Genomic DNA, 17,607 nt, shown 5'->3' on the forward strand with positions numbered 1-17,607 from the left:
TTATATATTCATTCATTTACTTTATTACAGGATCAACAATCGTCAACAAGGGGGCATGGCAGTGGTTGGACCTAACAAGAGGAAGCGAGGAACTGCCTCGTCTGATTCTTCCGAGTCGTCTGATTCTTCCAAGTCATCCGTCAACCAGGGATAACCACAGGTCAGACCAGCATATCATTATCTAGAATTGTTAATAATCTATTATGCACTCATGTTTTGTAGAAATATTTCGATGGGTTTTTGTGACTAACTTCTTGTATATATTTAATTTTGTGGACAATATGTTATAGAATTATTGGGTTCGTAGTATATTTGATAACTTTGGCTTTATTAATGTAAATTGTCATGTTATAAAAAATGTGGTTTTGGCTTACTCCTATACGCCATATTTTGCGTACTCTGATTTTTTGCAAGTAGTATTGGGGCTAAGAAGTGTACGGCCATTAAAGTTTTTTTTTTTTGTACAAGTAAGGCGATTATAGTTATTCTACATATCAGACGTCCACAATGATCTTTGGGTCCATTATTATAAAAAAAATATTAACTGTCATACAAGCTATTTGATGGTGAAAAAAATTTGACAAGTCCAAAAACGATAAGAAATGATTTTAACAAAAGGATTTTTCATGTGCAAGACAAGATTGTGGTATTTAGGGGCTACATGGATGATTGAGTGCCAATGGTAACAACCTAATTAGGCAATGCAAAATTATTCTAAAGAGTGAACAGAATCTGCAAAAATTATTATATTGAGAGTGAAATGGTATTTTTAGGATGACGGGTTATAAAGGTGTGATGTTGTACTTGGACCATACAATTTATTAGAAATTGTGAATTTGGATCTACAATTTTTTTAAAAAATAAAAAACACGAGAAAGTAATAATACCCTCTACTGTTATTTAAAGAAATTTTGGAAATCAAGTTAAAAAGAAAACTAAATTAATATGCAGGTCCGATTAGTAACTCACATAGCAAAATAAAGACACATGCAGGAAATAAATAGAAGTCATTTGCATGCATTTCTATTCAACAAGAAAACATTTTAGCCAGTGCAAAATTTAAAAACAAAAAATCAAAGATAATTGAAACAAGAATATTGGAACTCCCACAGAATTAATATGTGCTCGCATAGGCGAAGAAAAAACGTTAGTAGTCGAGAATAAATTCTTCCAACTCAATTTTGATTGGATGCAACATCTCACACAATTAATCTCTTAGATACTTTTAAGTTCATTCCTTATAAAACAACCATGGACTTCAAGCAAATAAACTACATCAAACATTGACATAGCAAAAAACAACACTACCAACCGTGCCTAGAGAAAAAATGAGTGAATTCAAACTAAATTATCTTCTGTTACCAGTTATTCCGGATGAACTGTTGCAAGAAATCTTCTTGCAAAGCAGTGCCAAAGTTGTAGGGAGATGTATGTGCTTAACTAAATTCTGGCTCAAATGCCTTAGCCAACTAGAGACATGCATACAACACATGCGAAGGTAGATTGTGTTAGATCAACATGTCTTGTTTCATGTTGGATACTCACTACTGTTAATGGGTTCAGATTCACTAGTTATATTGAATGCATTTTCGGGAGAACAAGTGCATGTTCAGCAACCTTTCGGAGTTGGCATCCATGGGTGGTTTCGTATTGTCGGAGTGTCAAACGGTAACATATGTTTCAAGTTCTCCTGGGACCAAGACGACACATCACTTCTGGTATGGAATTCAACGACAAAATGCTCTAGAAAAATTTCAGACCCCCACAGGGACCACGGTAGGTCATATTTTCCAATTTATGGTTTCGGTTATGTCCCAAATACAGATGTATACAACATCATACATATGTGCAAAATGGACATAGCTAATGCCTACGTTTTTTTCTCTAGATATTGTTCAATGCGTTCTACATGGTTTCACGCTGTTAATTGTCTGCCTGGTGTCGAAAAAGTAGACGCTAACTCTGTTTTTCATAACGGTCATGCACATTGGATTACTGTTACAGGAGATAGTTATGCTACACCCAAGTCTATTTTATGTTACAGTATCGAACATGAATCCTTTAGCAAGGTCTCTATTCCAATAGGTGCAATATATACCGTTCACAATTTACTAGCCTACAAGGACAAACTTGCACTCATCGCTCATACACACAATGAATTTGGTTATGTCGCCTCAATTTGGCACTTGAATGAGGATGTTGGTAGAAACAAAATATTAGAGCAATACTACAGGTTTAGGAGTCAAAGCATCAGGGAAAATTCAATACTATTTGTGGATGATAATCTAATTCTGTTAGTTAACAATTCAAAGAAAAGAGAGTTACTCATCAATTCCAGGTACAGAGAACTTGTGTTGACAGAATATGACATTGAACATGAAACTAGAAATCTATTGGTGAGGAGAGCCTGGCAAACCCTAGAAATGCCACACCTGATAACAGTTAGGTCTACACTCAAGTATTTTGAAGAAATGTTTCTAGTGTAGAAATAAGTGAGAGTTGGATTTAATGTATTGTGCAACTTTATTGAACATCTATGTTAAATCTTCTGATTGGACATCTGTGTGGTTATTTTTTGGATATCTTATTTCTTAATTATTTGATATAATATTCGTTACTTCTAATTTTTTTATCGAATCGATTGCTTGATTTGAGTTTAACTTTTAATTAATTCACTTGTTGTGTATATTTTACATTGGTTTAAAGACCGTATAACTAAAAGAAATGGTTACATAACAACTTCATTCTATCTAATTCGATGTGTCCTGTAGTGTTCTTCTATTATAGGTGATTTATAATGGTGTTATTCTATTCCTAACCATCCTAGTATATAGATTAGAGGACAAATATCAAGTTAACATAGACAAACTATGTATCAAACTCAACTAACCAACAAACATTTTACGAGAATATTCTACCAAAAAATGGTATTCAAACAAAAAATGAGCAGGATAAGTGGCTGCAATTACTAGACATATACATGAATGGATAAAATAGTTACCTGGAGAAACATATTGCACTTTACTTGGGCTTAAAATTCCAGAAAAGTACGGCTTAACCGGTTTCAAGCCACTTGCTGCATTAAGCCACTTGCTGAATTCTCTACTCATGTACATTAATTTTTTTTTTTGTAGCTAGCTCATTTGGTTGGTAGCCCACTTTACTTTTAGAGTGACTTAAACTACCAAAAAATAAATATTTTTTCAGGTTAGTTCACCGAGCCCAATCCCAAGCATGTCAAAAAGACTAAATGTTCCCTTAATTAAAGTAACTAACACTAGAGAGAAAAATATGGAATACCAACTCCTCAACTATATTACACCTTAATTCCTAACAAGAATTCAATGGGGATGATGATGAATCGACACGGTTGATATAATTTATCTTACTATGCACATAAAATTCGATCTATACCTTACTATGTAACACGATTCCACAAAAAATGACGATATATAAACAAGCATTTAAGAAACTACTTGAAATAAGTTAGAAAATAAACTTACATGATGACCACAGGTGTCATGAAAACAATTGTCGATACCACTACTATGTTGGACGATGACCCAACCTAACCCTTACATAGTAAGACCTGCAATAAGCTATACACTCATTGAATATTACTATATCGGAAGAAAAACAAATCGTTGACACATTTGGTGATATACTAGAGTAATGAAGACCCCATTCGAGTGTCAATTATCTATTGTGGTGACTAGATGATTTATGTCATGGGGTCACCAAATAATCTGTCTATTTTATCAAATTTTTTCTTGCTACTCTTACAGAATTGTAAAACATTAAATTATCAGATAATTGCAATGTTAAGTTTTCAAGTCAGTTGAAAAAATATTATTTCTGGTATTTGGACAAGTTAGTAAAAGATAATAGCCTTTATATGCTATTGAAATTATAGATGAACTTGGATACCTAACTCACAACTCAAAAATATATACAATAACACACACACACACACACACACACACACACATATATATATATATAGGTAAAAAAAGAACACGTCACTATATACATAATCAATTTCCAACCCTCTTACCTTTGTCAAAGAAAGTTTATGTCATGAAACCACATCACAATTTTTTTTAAATTTTCAAACAGTTTTGTCTTTACATCTGAAAAGAAAAATTCACAAACTATCATAGATAACGTAATTGCCTCAAACTATCTCCAAACAAAGAATCATCATTGATCTTTCGTCACCCTACAGTAATTTAATAATGATGTCATGGTCTTGTCTTCGACAAACAGAACAAAGATGGAAATTATTGTTAAGTTTCTGAACCTATTAGAGGTGCTTGTGCTTCTGATTTTGATCTAATCATTCGACTTTGTTGATGAAGCCTCTTTCTCTCTTACAGCTGCTTCTCTATTCTTTTTCTTCAACTCTGCTTCTCTACTCTTTTTCTTCAATATTTTCTCTAGGTTTACTATTATTTCCTCTACATCAGCAATTAAGTTCTCCAGTCTCGAATGTTCTTCAACATCATTCGGCTTGCTGTCACCCAATGCCCTTGTTGGCTCCACCCCTCTGACTCTTACAATGTGGTCATCAACCCACACAAAGAATTTGCAATGTGGTTGTGTCACCTAAATCGAATAGAACACAATGAATGTATGGTGGTACAAAACACTCCAATTCAATCTAATCCACATATATCACTGTAATTAATCCCTAAACTCTAAATTTCAAAAATTCTTTCTAATTTTTAAACAATTTTTTATATCAGATCAGGTTCGATGTCAAATCATGTCAAAATCAATGTATTAATCTGGTAGGTCTATTTCCAATAAATCAACTTTTTTCCAATTCTCAATCGTTCTTCAAAATTAACTAGCTCCAATATCAAATCATATACAAAATCAACCCAATTCAACAGCAAACTGCTAATGGAATTAAATTATTTTTATATCCAATTGTCAAGCCATTTTCAACAATTCAAAATCACATCCACAACAACTTGAGCCAGGCAAAATCACCAAAATCTATAATCTAAACCTCCATTCCAAAAATTCAAAATTTAACCCAATTTTAGCATAAATTTAGTACGCATACATGAAGAATTGCTTGCTTACCTTTAGCAACGGGCATCCAAAAAATAGTCTATCCGGGTTGGTGCTTGTCTTCGACATGTAACAGATGGTATATTTTTTGCAGAAGCATTTTGGGGCCATACCATCTTTTACATCCCCAAGTTGCAGCGAACATGAGGTTGCATATCCAGCTTTGAGTTCGTGTTGTTCGCCGTCTCCACCTCTGCTTCGTCTCGTGTTTGAGGAGCATGCATCAGTGGCCATCAATCTAATTAACATTTAACACCACCATGAACAACTATGATCAACTACTGTATTCGAAATTGAAACAATATTCTTCCATGAACAGTGATTATAGAAAGTGAGTAACAGAACAAATAATGCAAAATTGGTAGTGAAATTTGAAAAAATACAAACGCATGAGCTAGAAGAAGCAGTAGGCCTTACAAGGATTTTTGGAGAGGGTTTTAGATTCCGGTTGCCGGTTCCTGGCCAGGGAGGGGACAAGTTACGGTCTTTAATTTGAGGGATTCGATAAAACTTAACCCTGCCGGTGAGTCACCGAAAAAAAGAAATGCATGAGCTAGAAGAAGAACCAGTGGGAAGGGTATTCGAGGATGAACTTACCCTTGCCGGTGAGTCACCGAAAAATAAAAATGCATTAGATAGAAGAAGAAGCAGTGGGCCTTACAAGGATATTTCGATAGGGTTTTGCAGTGAGTCGCCACTAGAAGAAGAAGAATGAGGCAGCATCTTCGAGGGTTTAAGATTAGCTTAACCCTACCGGTGAGTCACCAAAGCATACAGACGCATGAGGTAGAGGAAGAAGCAGGGGGTCTTCCAACGAGGGTTTGGATTTGACTAATTCAATAAAACTTCTTAATTTTGAAATATTTGATAAAATTCAACTATTTGCACATTGCACTCATTCATATTGGAATACATATACGTTATGTGGTATAATGTAAATAACATAGAATACAATGCAGTGTGAAAATATTTAATGAATCAATTAATAAAGCTTTAAAATTTTTTTTTTGATCAATGGCGGTGATGATTGTAACAACCACCCCTTCTAGAAACAAAATTAAATTCGAAATTTGAAAATCAGTTAGGAGATAAGCTTAGAATTTTGAATTTATGGATAGGAACCTAGTAACCACACTCCATTTGAAATTTAAAATATCTCAACCACCCTATCCCCAAATGTATATAAATAGGGGAGCACCCATAGGTAAAAAATTACTCCTCTCAAATACTAATCCTCTCACTTCTCTCTCTACAAAGAAATAATATTCTGTGTGCAAACACAAGAGGCAAGCTTGAAGAAGCATTAGGAAAAAGAGTAGGGAATTATGTTTTTTTAATGCTTGGCATGTGTTATGTTCTATTTTTATTTTCTTCCATTCACGAATGTTATCATGGCATTAATTATCTTTCACTCATCATTTATTCATGTTGATTATGTCTGTCCATCATGTCATTCATGTCTTCTTGAATCATTAGTATATGTCTCCTTATGATGTTCATTCAACTATTTACTATACTCATTTTGTGTTCTTTCATATGATTATATTGTTAATATTCCCTTAGGTCGAGAGTACATGCCTTCTTATAATGTTTTGTTCAACATACCATATTCTATTATATGCATATATGTGATCTCTTATATTATTATATTATTATTTATAATATTTTATTTAAATAATTAATATACCCTATTCTATTATGTGCATCTATGTGACCTATTATATCATTATGTTATTATTACTCCTTTAAAGTCAAGAGTACATGCTTTCTTAATATTTTATTCAAATATTTAATATATCCTATTCTATTATGTGCATCTATGTGATCTCTTATATCATTATTCCTTTAAGGTTAAGAGTACATGCTTTCTTATAATATTTTATTCAAATATTTAATATACCCTATTCTTATTATGTACACTTATATGATCGTTTGCACCATTATATTATTCCTTTAGGATCGAGAATACATAACTTCTTTAATATTTTGTGCAATTATTTAAAATGTCCTATTTTCTGTACTTTGATATGACCTCTTTCAATCCATGCTATTATATTACCAAGATCTTTTAATTAGAAAATTCATACATATGCTAGAGTCTCATGATTTTCATATATCCCTTTATCATCGTAATTGTCCATTTTCTTGCATGATCTCTTCTTATATGATTTTTCTCTCGTGTATGTTTAAACAAACCTAATTGTAAATTGAACTGAGGGAATGATCCTTCGGTAAGGGAAGGTGACCCCCAAAGACAAGATATCGAGATGATCCCTCGGTAAGGGAGGGTGATCGATCGAGATGATCCTTCGGTAAGGGAAGGTGATCGCCAAGACATTCGAGATAAGAACCTTCGGTAAGGGAAGGGGACTCTCATTTTATACCGGTTTGAGCTCAATACCTTCCATAAAAATTATAAGTTAAGAAAGGAGAAAGCATGAATGAGTTTGATTTTTTATGTTTTTTTAAGATTTATTTATGATTATGTTGATGTTACTTAAGATGTTATCCTTCTATTCTTTCCATGTTCTTTCCTTTTTACCTATATGTTTTACGCTTTACAAGAGGTACATATTACATGCCATATCGTACGACTTTCTTTTAAAATTCCGCACGTGGGCTGGAGATAGATATGGAGGTATTGAATAGCACTCCTACTGAGACGTTAGGTTCTCATCCCTTTTTCTTTTCCCATACTGTCTCCAGAGGAACATGGCACAGCGGATAGAGACGACGCAGTGCCCCCGAAGGTAACTTCTGAGTATGACTCTCTCAAAGCAGCACGTGGGTAGTTACGACCACGACTACCATGCTCCAAACTATCTACTTAGGTCGAGAGTTCGTGGAAGGAGAACCCCAGCTGCCGTCAAGTCCTAGTTCATCCCACACAACGGAACCAGATCTTCACTGTGCGAAAAGATGTTGGAGAAAAACCACTGATACCTCGATTCGTGAATAACTGAAGGGTCCTGATCAAGGATAGGATATGACACAAGTATGGGAGCTTCTTCGACGAAATTAGTTAGGACATATTAGTTTCTTTTCTTTGTTTAATTACCTCTAAGCATTTTATTTTGAACCGTACTCATGGATAAGTTTATTATTTCATATTTATTATCGTTTTAGTACTACTTGTTTTCCTCTTCACGCGCACTTCCTTCCTTGCATAACGATAAAGTTCAGTCTCTTTCTCTATCGAGTGTGGCACCTTATTTAAAGACCCTCAAAGATAGGATATAACTTAGGGTGTTACATTAATGGTATCAGAGCAAAGTCGATCTTAGGGATCCTATCTTATGAGGTATGACTAATAAAACTTCTCCCTATGGTTATCCTTGAACAAGAAACCTATGGCAAGCCGTGGACGCCCACGTGGCTCGAGCTCGAGCTCATCACACCTAGCAAAGCACATGAAGGAGATGGCCAAGGCAATGAAGGAGCAGGCCCAAGCCACCACTCTGATGGTCCAACAACTATCCACTAGGGACAAGGATCCCAATATTTCCAGGTTGGAGGTGGGACAGACCCGTACAACTTTTGCTGACTTCAAGAAGATTGGTCCGCCTGAGTTCCGTAGAGCCCTCGACCCTGATATGGCAGAAGAATGGCTGATAGAATTGGAAAAGGTATTCACAATTTTTCCATGCACTGAGGAGCAGCAAGTGAGCTACGCTACCTTCATGCTCAAAGCTGATGCCGAGTTCTGGTGGGATGGAGCAAGACGGTTGTTGGAGGATGCCGGAACAGATATCAGTTGGGCTACCTTCAAAGAAGCTTTCTACAAGAAATACTTTTCCCTTTCTGTTCGAGAGTCCAAGGAGATGGAGTTTCTTCAGCTGAGGTAAGATAGGATGAGTATTGCAGAGTACACAGAGAAGTTCAAGAGACTCTGCAAATTTTCCGCCATGTATAAGGCTAATCCAGATGAAAAGTGGAAGTGTATGAAGTATCAAGGAGGGCTCAGGGCAGAAGTCCTAACCGCTATAGCCCCACTGGAAATCTGGGAGTTCTCCTCCCTCGTTAGCAAGTGCCAAGTGATCGAAGAATGCACCAAAAAACTAGTGTTGGAAAGAAGTGAGGCTTTCAAGAAAAGGCAACTTAATCAAGAATCATCTCAGCAGCCACCGCAGAAGAAGGTCTTTCTTGAGAAACCTACAGGAAGGCAACCTCAACAGGGCACGGATCGCCAGAAACCTCCCACTGATGCCTCACCAAAGACCACCGAACTCAAGGAGTGTGCTTCATGTGGGAAGCAACATAGGGGTAGGTGCCTTGCCGGACAAAATGTCTGCTTCCAGTGTTTTCAGCCGTAGCATATCGCCAGGAAATGCCCAGCAGTCCTTCCACCCCCTGCCAATCCACCACAGCGTCAAGGGCGAGTCTTTGCCCTCAGCAGCGAGGAAGTCCACGAGTCGGAAGATCGAATCGAGGGTAAATGTACAATTAATGGAATCTTTTAACCATCCTAGATGATACTGGTGCTTCTCTTTCGTTCATATCTCTCTCCGTTACTAGTAAGATTAGCTAACCCATGTCCAAATCACTATGCATCCTACTAATAACCTTTATCGACCAAATTAGGATGTAGAATTTGGGGACAAATTCTTTTTTTTTATGGGGGTGATAATGTAACAACCACCCCTTCTAGAAACAAAATTAAATTCGAAATTTGAAAATCAGTTAGAAGATAAGCTTAGAATTTTGAATTTATGGATAGGAACCTAGTAATCACCCTCCATTTAAAATTTAAAATATCCCAACCACCCTATCCCCAAATGTATATAAATAGGGGAGCACCCATAAGTAGAAAATCACTCCTCTCAAATACTAATCCTCTCACTTCTCTCTCTACAAAGAAATAATATTCTGTGTGCAAACACAAGAGGCAAGCTCGAAGAAGCATTAGGAAAAAGAGTAGGGAATTATATTTTTTTAATGCTTGGCATGTGTTATGTTCCATTTTTATTTTCTTCCATTCACGAATGTTATCATGGCATTAATTATCTTTCACTCATCATTTATTCATGTTGATCATGTTTGTCCATCATGTCATTCATGTCTTCTTGAATCATTAGTATATGTCTCCTTATGATGTTCATTCAACTATTTACTATACTCATTTTATGCTCTTTCATATTATTATATTGTTAATATTCCCTTAGGTCGAGAGTACATGCCTTCTTTAATGCTTATTCAATCCCCTATATTATTATATTATTAATATTCCCTTAGGGCCAAAAGTACATACCTTCTTATAATGTCTTGTTCAACATACCATATTCTATTATATGCATATATGTGATCTCTTATATTATTATATTATTATTTATAATATTTTATTTAAATATTTAATATACCCTATTCTATTATGTGCATCTATGTGACCTGTTATATCATTATGTTATTATTACTCCTTTAAAGTCAAGAGTACATGCTTTCTTAATATTTTATTCAAATATTTAATATATCCTATTCTATTATGTGCATTTATGTGATCTCTTATATCATTATTCCTTTAAGGTTAAGAGTACATGCTTTCTTATAATATTTTATTCAAATATTTAATATACCCTATTCTTATTATGTACGCTTATATGATCGTTTGCACCATTATATTATTCCTTTAGGATCGAGAATACATAACTTCTTTAATATTTTGTGCAATTATTTAAAATGCCCTATTTTCTGTACTTTGATATGACCTCTTTCAATCCATGCTATTATATTACCAAGATCTTTTAATTAGAAAATCCATACATATGCTAGAGTCTCATGATTTTCATATATCCCTTTATCATCATAATTGTCCATTTTCTTGCATGATCTCTTCTTATATGATTTTTCTCTCGTGTATGTTTAAACAAACCTAATTGTAAATTAAACTGAGGAATGATCCTTCGGTAAGGGAAGGTGACCCCCAAAGACAAGATATCGAGATGATCCCTCGGTAAGGGAGGGTGATCGATTGAAATGATCTTTCGATAAAGGAAGGTGATCGCCAAGACATTCGAGATAAGAACCTTCGTTAAGGGAAGGGGACTCTCATTTTATACCGGTTTGAGCTCAATACCTTCCATAAAAATTATAAGTTAAGAAAGGATAAAGCATGAATGAGTTTGATTTTTTATGTTTTTTTAAGATTTATTTATGAATATGTTGATGTTACTTAAGATGTTATCCTTCTATTCTTTCTATGTTCTTTCCTTTTTACCTATATGTTTTACGCTTTACAAGAGGTACATATTACATGTCATATCGTACGACTTTCTTTTAAAATTCCGCACGTGGGATGGAGATAGATATGGAGGTGTTGCATAGCACTCCTACTGAGACGTTAGGTTCTCATCCCTTTTTCTTTTACCATACTGTCTCCAGAGGAACATGGCACAGCAGATAGAGACGACGCAATGCCCCCGAAGGTAACTTCTGAGTATGACCCCCTCAAAGCAGCGCGTGGGTAGTTACGACCACGACTACCGTTATCCAAACTATCTACTTAGGTCGAGAGTTCGTGTAAGGAGAACCCCAGCTGCCGTCAAGTCCTAGTTCATCCCACACAACGGAACCAGATCTTCACTGCGCGAAAAGATGTTGGAGGAAAACCACTGATACCTCGATTCGTGAATAACTGAAGGGTCCTGATCAAGGATAGGATATGACACAAGTATGGGAGCTTCTTCGACGAAATTAGTTAGGACATATTAGTTTCTTTTCTTTGTTTAATTACCTCTAAGCATTTTATTTTGAACCGTACTCATGGATAAGTTTATTATTTCATATTTATTATCGTTTTAGTACTACTTGTTTTCCTCTTCACGCGCACTTCCTCCCTTCCTTACATAACGATAAAGTTCAGTCTCTTTCTCTATCGAGTGTGGCACCTTATTTAAAGACCCTCAAAGATAGGATATAACTTAGGGTGTTACAATGATAACACCTAAGTAAGGGTAAATAACCCATAAAATTACCATAAATTTTAAAAAAATCATCTTTTATTTATTGTCTATAATACTACCTAGTATTATTTTGGCCAATAATATTCCTAATATGTCCAATAATCTCTAATTTATTAGATGATTTGTGTTTTTAAAAATATTTTTTTTTATTAATGTAATATTATGTAATTAAATACATATAAAATTGGGTAAAAAACAAAAATAAGTCAAGGGAGAAAATAATTTACATGAATAAGCCAAAACGAAAATTGCTTCATGAATCCACCAATGTACGTTTATATGTAGTTCAAACCAGCTTGGTTCGAACTCTATTTCTACATAATTCGAACCAGCTTGGTTCGAATTATACACAAACACATGCACACACATAATTCGAACTAGCTTGGTTCGAATTACACACACAATAATTCATGGTATAATTTGAATTATGCTGTTAAAAAATTAATAATTTATTAAAAAAAATTTATTAAAAAATTTATTAAAAAAATTAATAATTTATTAAAAAAATTAATTAAAAAATATTCATGAACTATTAAAAATGGACAGAAAAGTATTGTATGGAATTCGAATTGATAGCTCATTAATATTTTAAAGAAGTCTCGTAATTAAATATTTTGTTAGCTTTTTTTTAACGTATGAAATAAAATATATTTTTTAATTATTTTGTATGGAATAAAATATTTTCTTTCATTTCTAAATTATTAGTGACTATGTGGAGTATTTCTTTAATGTCCTAAGTCATTAGGACATTACAAATTTTTATAGTACTTCTAACATCTTTTAAGCCAATTTTTAAATTATTTTGCATAGAATAAAATATTTTTTGTGGTATAATTTAAATAAATTTATTAAAAAATATTCATGAGCTATCAAGAATGGGCAGAAGAGTATTGTATAGAATTCGAATTGTTCATCATATAATTTGAATCAGAGTAATTCGAACTTCCCTATGCGTAATTCGAATCATGTAATATCTCACCATATAATTTAAATAATTTTATTAAAAAATTATTTTATTAAATAATTTAGTCCCTATCGTCATAAAACCGTTTGAAATAACAGAATATTCCATCAAAAAATCGAATATTCTCATAATTTGGTTAAAAAACCTAATTAAAAACATCTCTATTTTTTTGAAATACCAAAAATACCCTTTCAATTTTGTCCCCCCAGAATATGAGAACTCTAACTACCCCTAAGTTATTCTCCTAAGTTCCCGATTGGATTTCTCCTCCATCGCACTCTGCTGCCGTCTTCCATGGCGTCGTCGTCGTTCGTCGCTAGGTGGTCGTCGTCCCTCTGCGTCGCCCACGGGTGCTCTGTTCTGCTCCGCTCGTCCGCCTTGCCTATTGCATTCCCTCGTCCTGCCTTGTCTCACCGCGCCTCGGGTGCCTTGTCTCGAATTGCCACTCCTCGACTCCGTTTTACTGTCTGGACTGGTTCTGCAACAACAGGTGATAATTGAATTTTGTTTTAGTTTTTCAACTGTTGGATCGGAGGAGATGAAGGGACCAGGTGGCATGTGGGAAGGAAATCAGTCAGATGGTTTTCATTTGTTTGAATTGCAAAGATCGGGAGTAAAATGAACATGTGGGTTTCTGTCTGTGTTGGGTAATAATTCTTCTCAATAATGTCTTCCTCCCACTACACTAAGAACGGGAGAAATGTTATGCTTAAAACAACTAGTAGTCAAACGGCATCCTCTCCTGATTCTAATGCTTCTGGTACAATGTTGAGAAATATTGATTGTTAAATACCTCTAATTTTACTTATGCTTATTTTTGGTTGCTGGTTGTATGTAATTTGACTTTATTTGATTAGGTAACCAGCATCCTGAATGACAAGGAGAACCAATTGATCTAGTTGTGAAGCTTAGTTTGCTAAAATTAGTTTTGATTGGGTTAAAAAATTTTGATAATGAATTCTGATTATGTATTTTATCTGTAATTAATTGATTATGTTAGAAATAAGAAAAGAGGTGAGATTGGAGATAAGGTGTTTGATTAAATGCCTTTGAGAGAGTTGAATTGATTATGAGTTCTGATTATGTATTTTATCTATTATTAATTGATTATGAGTTTAATTGATCATTGTCATAGAGGCATACAGAACTCTCAGAGATCGTGGTCCCTATCCTGCTGCCCAGGTCGTGAGAGATTTTCAAGACAAATTTACGGTTTATTCCGTTTGACAGTGGTTCTAAAATCGCGTTTATTGCTGCAGTGAGTAATCCTTGGTCTATCTATTTCCAAGGCAAACTTGTGGCTGCAGTTGCTTGTTCCAATTGACTTGTTGGAGTTGAAGGGAATTTTAGATTCGGATTTAGAGCCATTAAAGTTGAGGTATATACTGTTGAACCATGCTTATGTTTATCTATTTAATTGCCCTCCATTGTGTTATGTGGATTGATGTCCTTATCTTTAGTTATATTTTTATCATCATATAATAGAATGGTAAAGTAATGAAAAATAGGTGGAACTTGTGGATTTGATATATAGACAGAGAGTTTCATGTGCCTTTGTGAGAATGAAAATTTCACTACTCATTGCAAATGTATCTTACAACCTCAATAATATAATTCTGCCCTTTTAGTAAAGTAATGATCATGAATTGGATTTTGTATGTTATTTTACAGATTATAATGTTGTACAGTACAATACGAGGCACGTGTAATTACAGGTTGTTACTGCCAATTGAAGTGGTGTATTGATTATTGTTCATAGCAAACTTTTTCAAGTTGAAAATGAGGGTAATGTGTTGTATCTGCAAGAACAATAACTGGCATTTCGATTGCTGGGACATTTGGAATTGGAGCAGGTATCTGGTACTTGAAGAAAGTGAGAACTAAAGCATCAATAACATGTGGAGTCCAAAGCAATGAGAACATACTCTTCTGTCTGATATATAATTCTTTCTTTAGAAAAAGTTACGTTAATAAATTCTTTATCTTGTTGTATTGTATAAAATTTAATTTGTTATATTTTTGGGGATATATTTTATCCAATTTCTTTTTTTTAGTATGTTCTTAAGATAAGATATTTTGAAAGTTAAAAAAAAAGAGAAAGTATTTTTGGTATAATTTATATATAAATAAACAAAAGAATGATAGTGACAAAATAAAAAGGATTATAGGAATGTCTTTTTTGTTGTAGAATCATTGAATAGGGATTATAGGAATATCTTTTATTGAATATTTATAATTTTATCGAATTTTCAATTAGGTCTCTATACTTTTTTTCTTTTTAATTGGGTCCCTAAGGGCATACAAATAATTTCACAATTCACTAACATTTTTTTGACGTTTAACGTTAATAAGGACTAAATTAAAAAAAAAATTAATGTATAAGAACCCAATTGAAATGAAAAAAGTATAGGGACCTAATTAAAAATTTCGCAAAATTATAAGGACAACAGAGTAATTAAACCTAATATAAACTCCATAATGGAAGCAAAAAACTAAAAATCTTTTCATATTTGCTTTGTTTTTTGGCAGAATGGATAGATTTTTATTCATAACAAATATGATGATTTATTATTTGTTACAAATTGCATTATTTTGCAAAATGTTACAAACCATTTAATACAATTATTTATTGCATCATTTTAATTATTTAATATCTTTTTTTATTTCATTGGCCATGCTATCATTTTTTATTCGAGGTTTGTTTTTCCCAATTAACTCCAATAGCCCATGTGACAATAATTATTTTCTGGAAGTAAGTTTTCATATTTGCCATTACATTTAAATTTTTCCATTTATCATATAAAAAAAAGACTAAAAAACCAACACTTTTATTAAAATTTTATCAGCACTTAAACAAAAAAAAAATTTTATATCATTAAAAACACTAATAATAACTAATTATTAACTACAAATTATAAACTATAAAATCTGCTGTGCCTTAGCACCTTCTTATCACATTTTCATTTAGTATCCTTGATCTGAACTCTGAAGTATTCTATTAAGCTCTTGCTCAAACCTTTTGATGGCTTCTTCTGGGAGGCAAATTAAAAGCACCCTACCATGTTCTCCTTTAGAGTTAGTATGTGGAACAAAGTAGCTGACACCGGGAATGTCCTCTGGACCACCAGTGTCGGCTAGCCCGGAATACAAAGCCTTACCCCATCCGAAATCCACTTCTCTAAATCCACATTTTGTGATATCTGACACTAACAAAGACCCTTCTACAATAACGTCAGGTCTTCCTTTAATGGCCATTAGATCCGCAACAGAGTGCACATATTCCTCTGTTGCTTTTTTCTTTGACTCCTTCACCAACTCCAACGCATAGCTCAAGGGCTGCTGGCATAGCATCCCAACACTGCAAACTGCTGCAGGAAACACAAAAGCGTTCCCATAATAACCTTGAGGAAGTGGAGGATTAAACCTATCATACAAATTGCATTAGCAAAATACAACAGAGTCAATTAAAAAAGTAACCTTCATTTAATAAAAAGGAGTGTGCAGAGACTTAGTTATTTTAACCTGCAAGATTCAAAACGGGCGTTGATAGCGTACATCAATCGAACCTTCTTATTAGGGTTCCATTGTAGTGCAGCTGTACGACAACGCCACAAGCATGCAGTGAGGATATCGAATGTAGTCGACGATTGAGCAAGGTGACGAGGGAGGAGGCACCGCAATGCATCAATCTCTTTGGGACCAAAGAAGAAGGAAACTTGGGAGGGTTTTAAGAAGACAGTTTTATCATCATTGTCAATTGGTACTTGTTTGTATTCATGGTGGATGAATGTGACTCTTGGTGGGTCTCTGGCACAAAGAAGCTCCCTACACCACACTGGGAGAATTGAAGGGTTTGATGCACCTTGGGAGATTTCTGCTATGGCCTTTATGAATTGACCAATTCCACATCCATCACACAGTGTGTGGTTCACACGTATAGCAAAGATGAAACCACCGCATTTGAGACGTGTTACCTGAATAAGCAGCAGCGGAGAGTTTATCATTCCATCATCAGAAAATGGAACATCCAAGAGGAGCTCATCAAAGCAAGGAAATGGAGGCAGAGGGTCAACACCAAAATGGTCAAGTGTAACATCGGCATCAGCTTGGATGAACAGTACACCTTCGGAAGTGCAATCCACCACAAGTTTTCCCCTAGGGCCTTCCCTAAGCCTTCCGGCAAGTGGATAATAGAACACAAGTGCTTTGGACAACGCTTCCCTGATGACATGGACAGGGTCTTTCCCTGCCATTGAAGGTTGATAAGGAAAGAACTGAACCACTGAATAGTGGGCGCGTAGATTTTGTTGGTCATCAATGTCGGAGAGAAGCTTAAGCTCATTGGGGGTGGGTCCAGCAGGTGCCACTAGTTCCGCTGGGTTCCTCCTCACTTTAAACACCATTGATGATGACGATGATGAGGATGATTTTTGGAGAACCATTATGTGTTCTTATTGGAATTATAGTAAGAATTCAAATATTCGTGTTTGATGAACAAACTGAGATGTTGATATTAAGACAATTAACAAGGTAGAGAAAGAAAAATGAAAAAAATATGTAGAAGGAGAAAAACTATTTATACCTAAAAATAATCAAAGTTATTCTTTT

At 34.5% G+C, this 17,607-nt stretch overlaps 2 protein-coding genes across 2 annotated transcripts in view; one reads left to right on the forward strand and one right to left on the reverse strand.

The window, feature by feature from the left end:
- The window catches only part of LOC110262663 (benzyl alcohol O-benzoyltransferase-like), a 33,749-nt gene that overhangs the window by 11,515 nt on the left and 4,627 nt on the right, over positions 1-17,607 (forward strand). The window lies entirely within an intron of this gene.
- On the reverse strand, positions 15,875-17,567 carry LOC107644742 (13-hydroxylupanine O-tigloyltransferase). The gene is made up of 2 exons (XM_016348668.2): positions 16,522-17,567; positions 15,875-16,423 (listed from the first exon to the last, which is right to left on the reverse strand). The coding sequence occupies exons 1-2, from the start codon at positions 17,439-17,441 to the stop codon at positions 15,964-15,966; spliced, it is 1,380 nt and encodes a 459-aa protein (XP_016204154.1). The 5' UTR covers positions 17,442-17,567; the 3' UTR covers positions 15,875-15,963.

Source organism: Arachis ipaensis, chromosome B05, assembly GCF_000816755.2.
Source record: "Arachis ipaensis cultivar K30076 chromosome B05, Araip1.1, whole genome shotgun sequence".
In the NCBI taxonomy this organism is placed as follows: domain Eukaryota; kingdom Viridiplantae; phylum Streptophyta; class Magnoliopsida; order Fabales; family Fabaceae; genus Arachis; species Arachis ipaensis.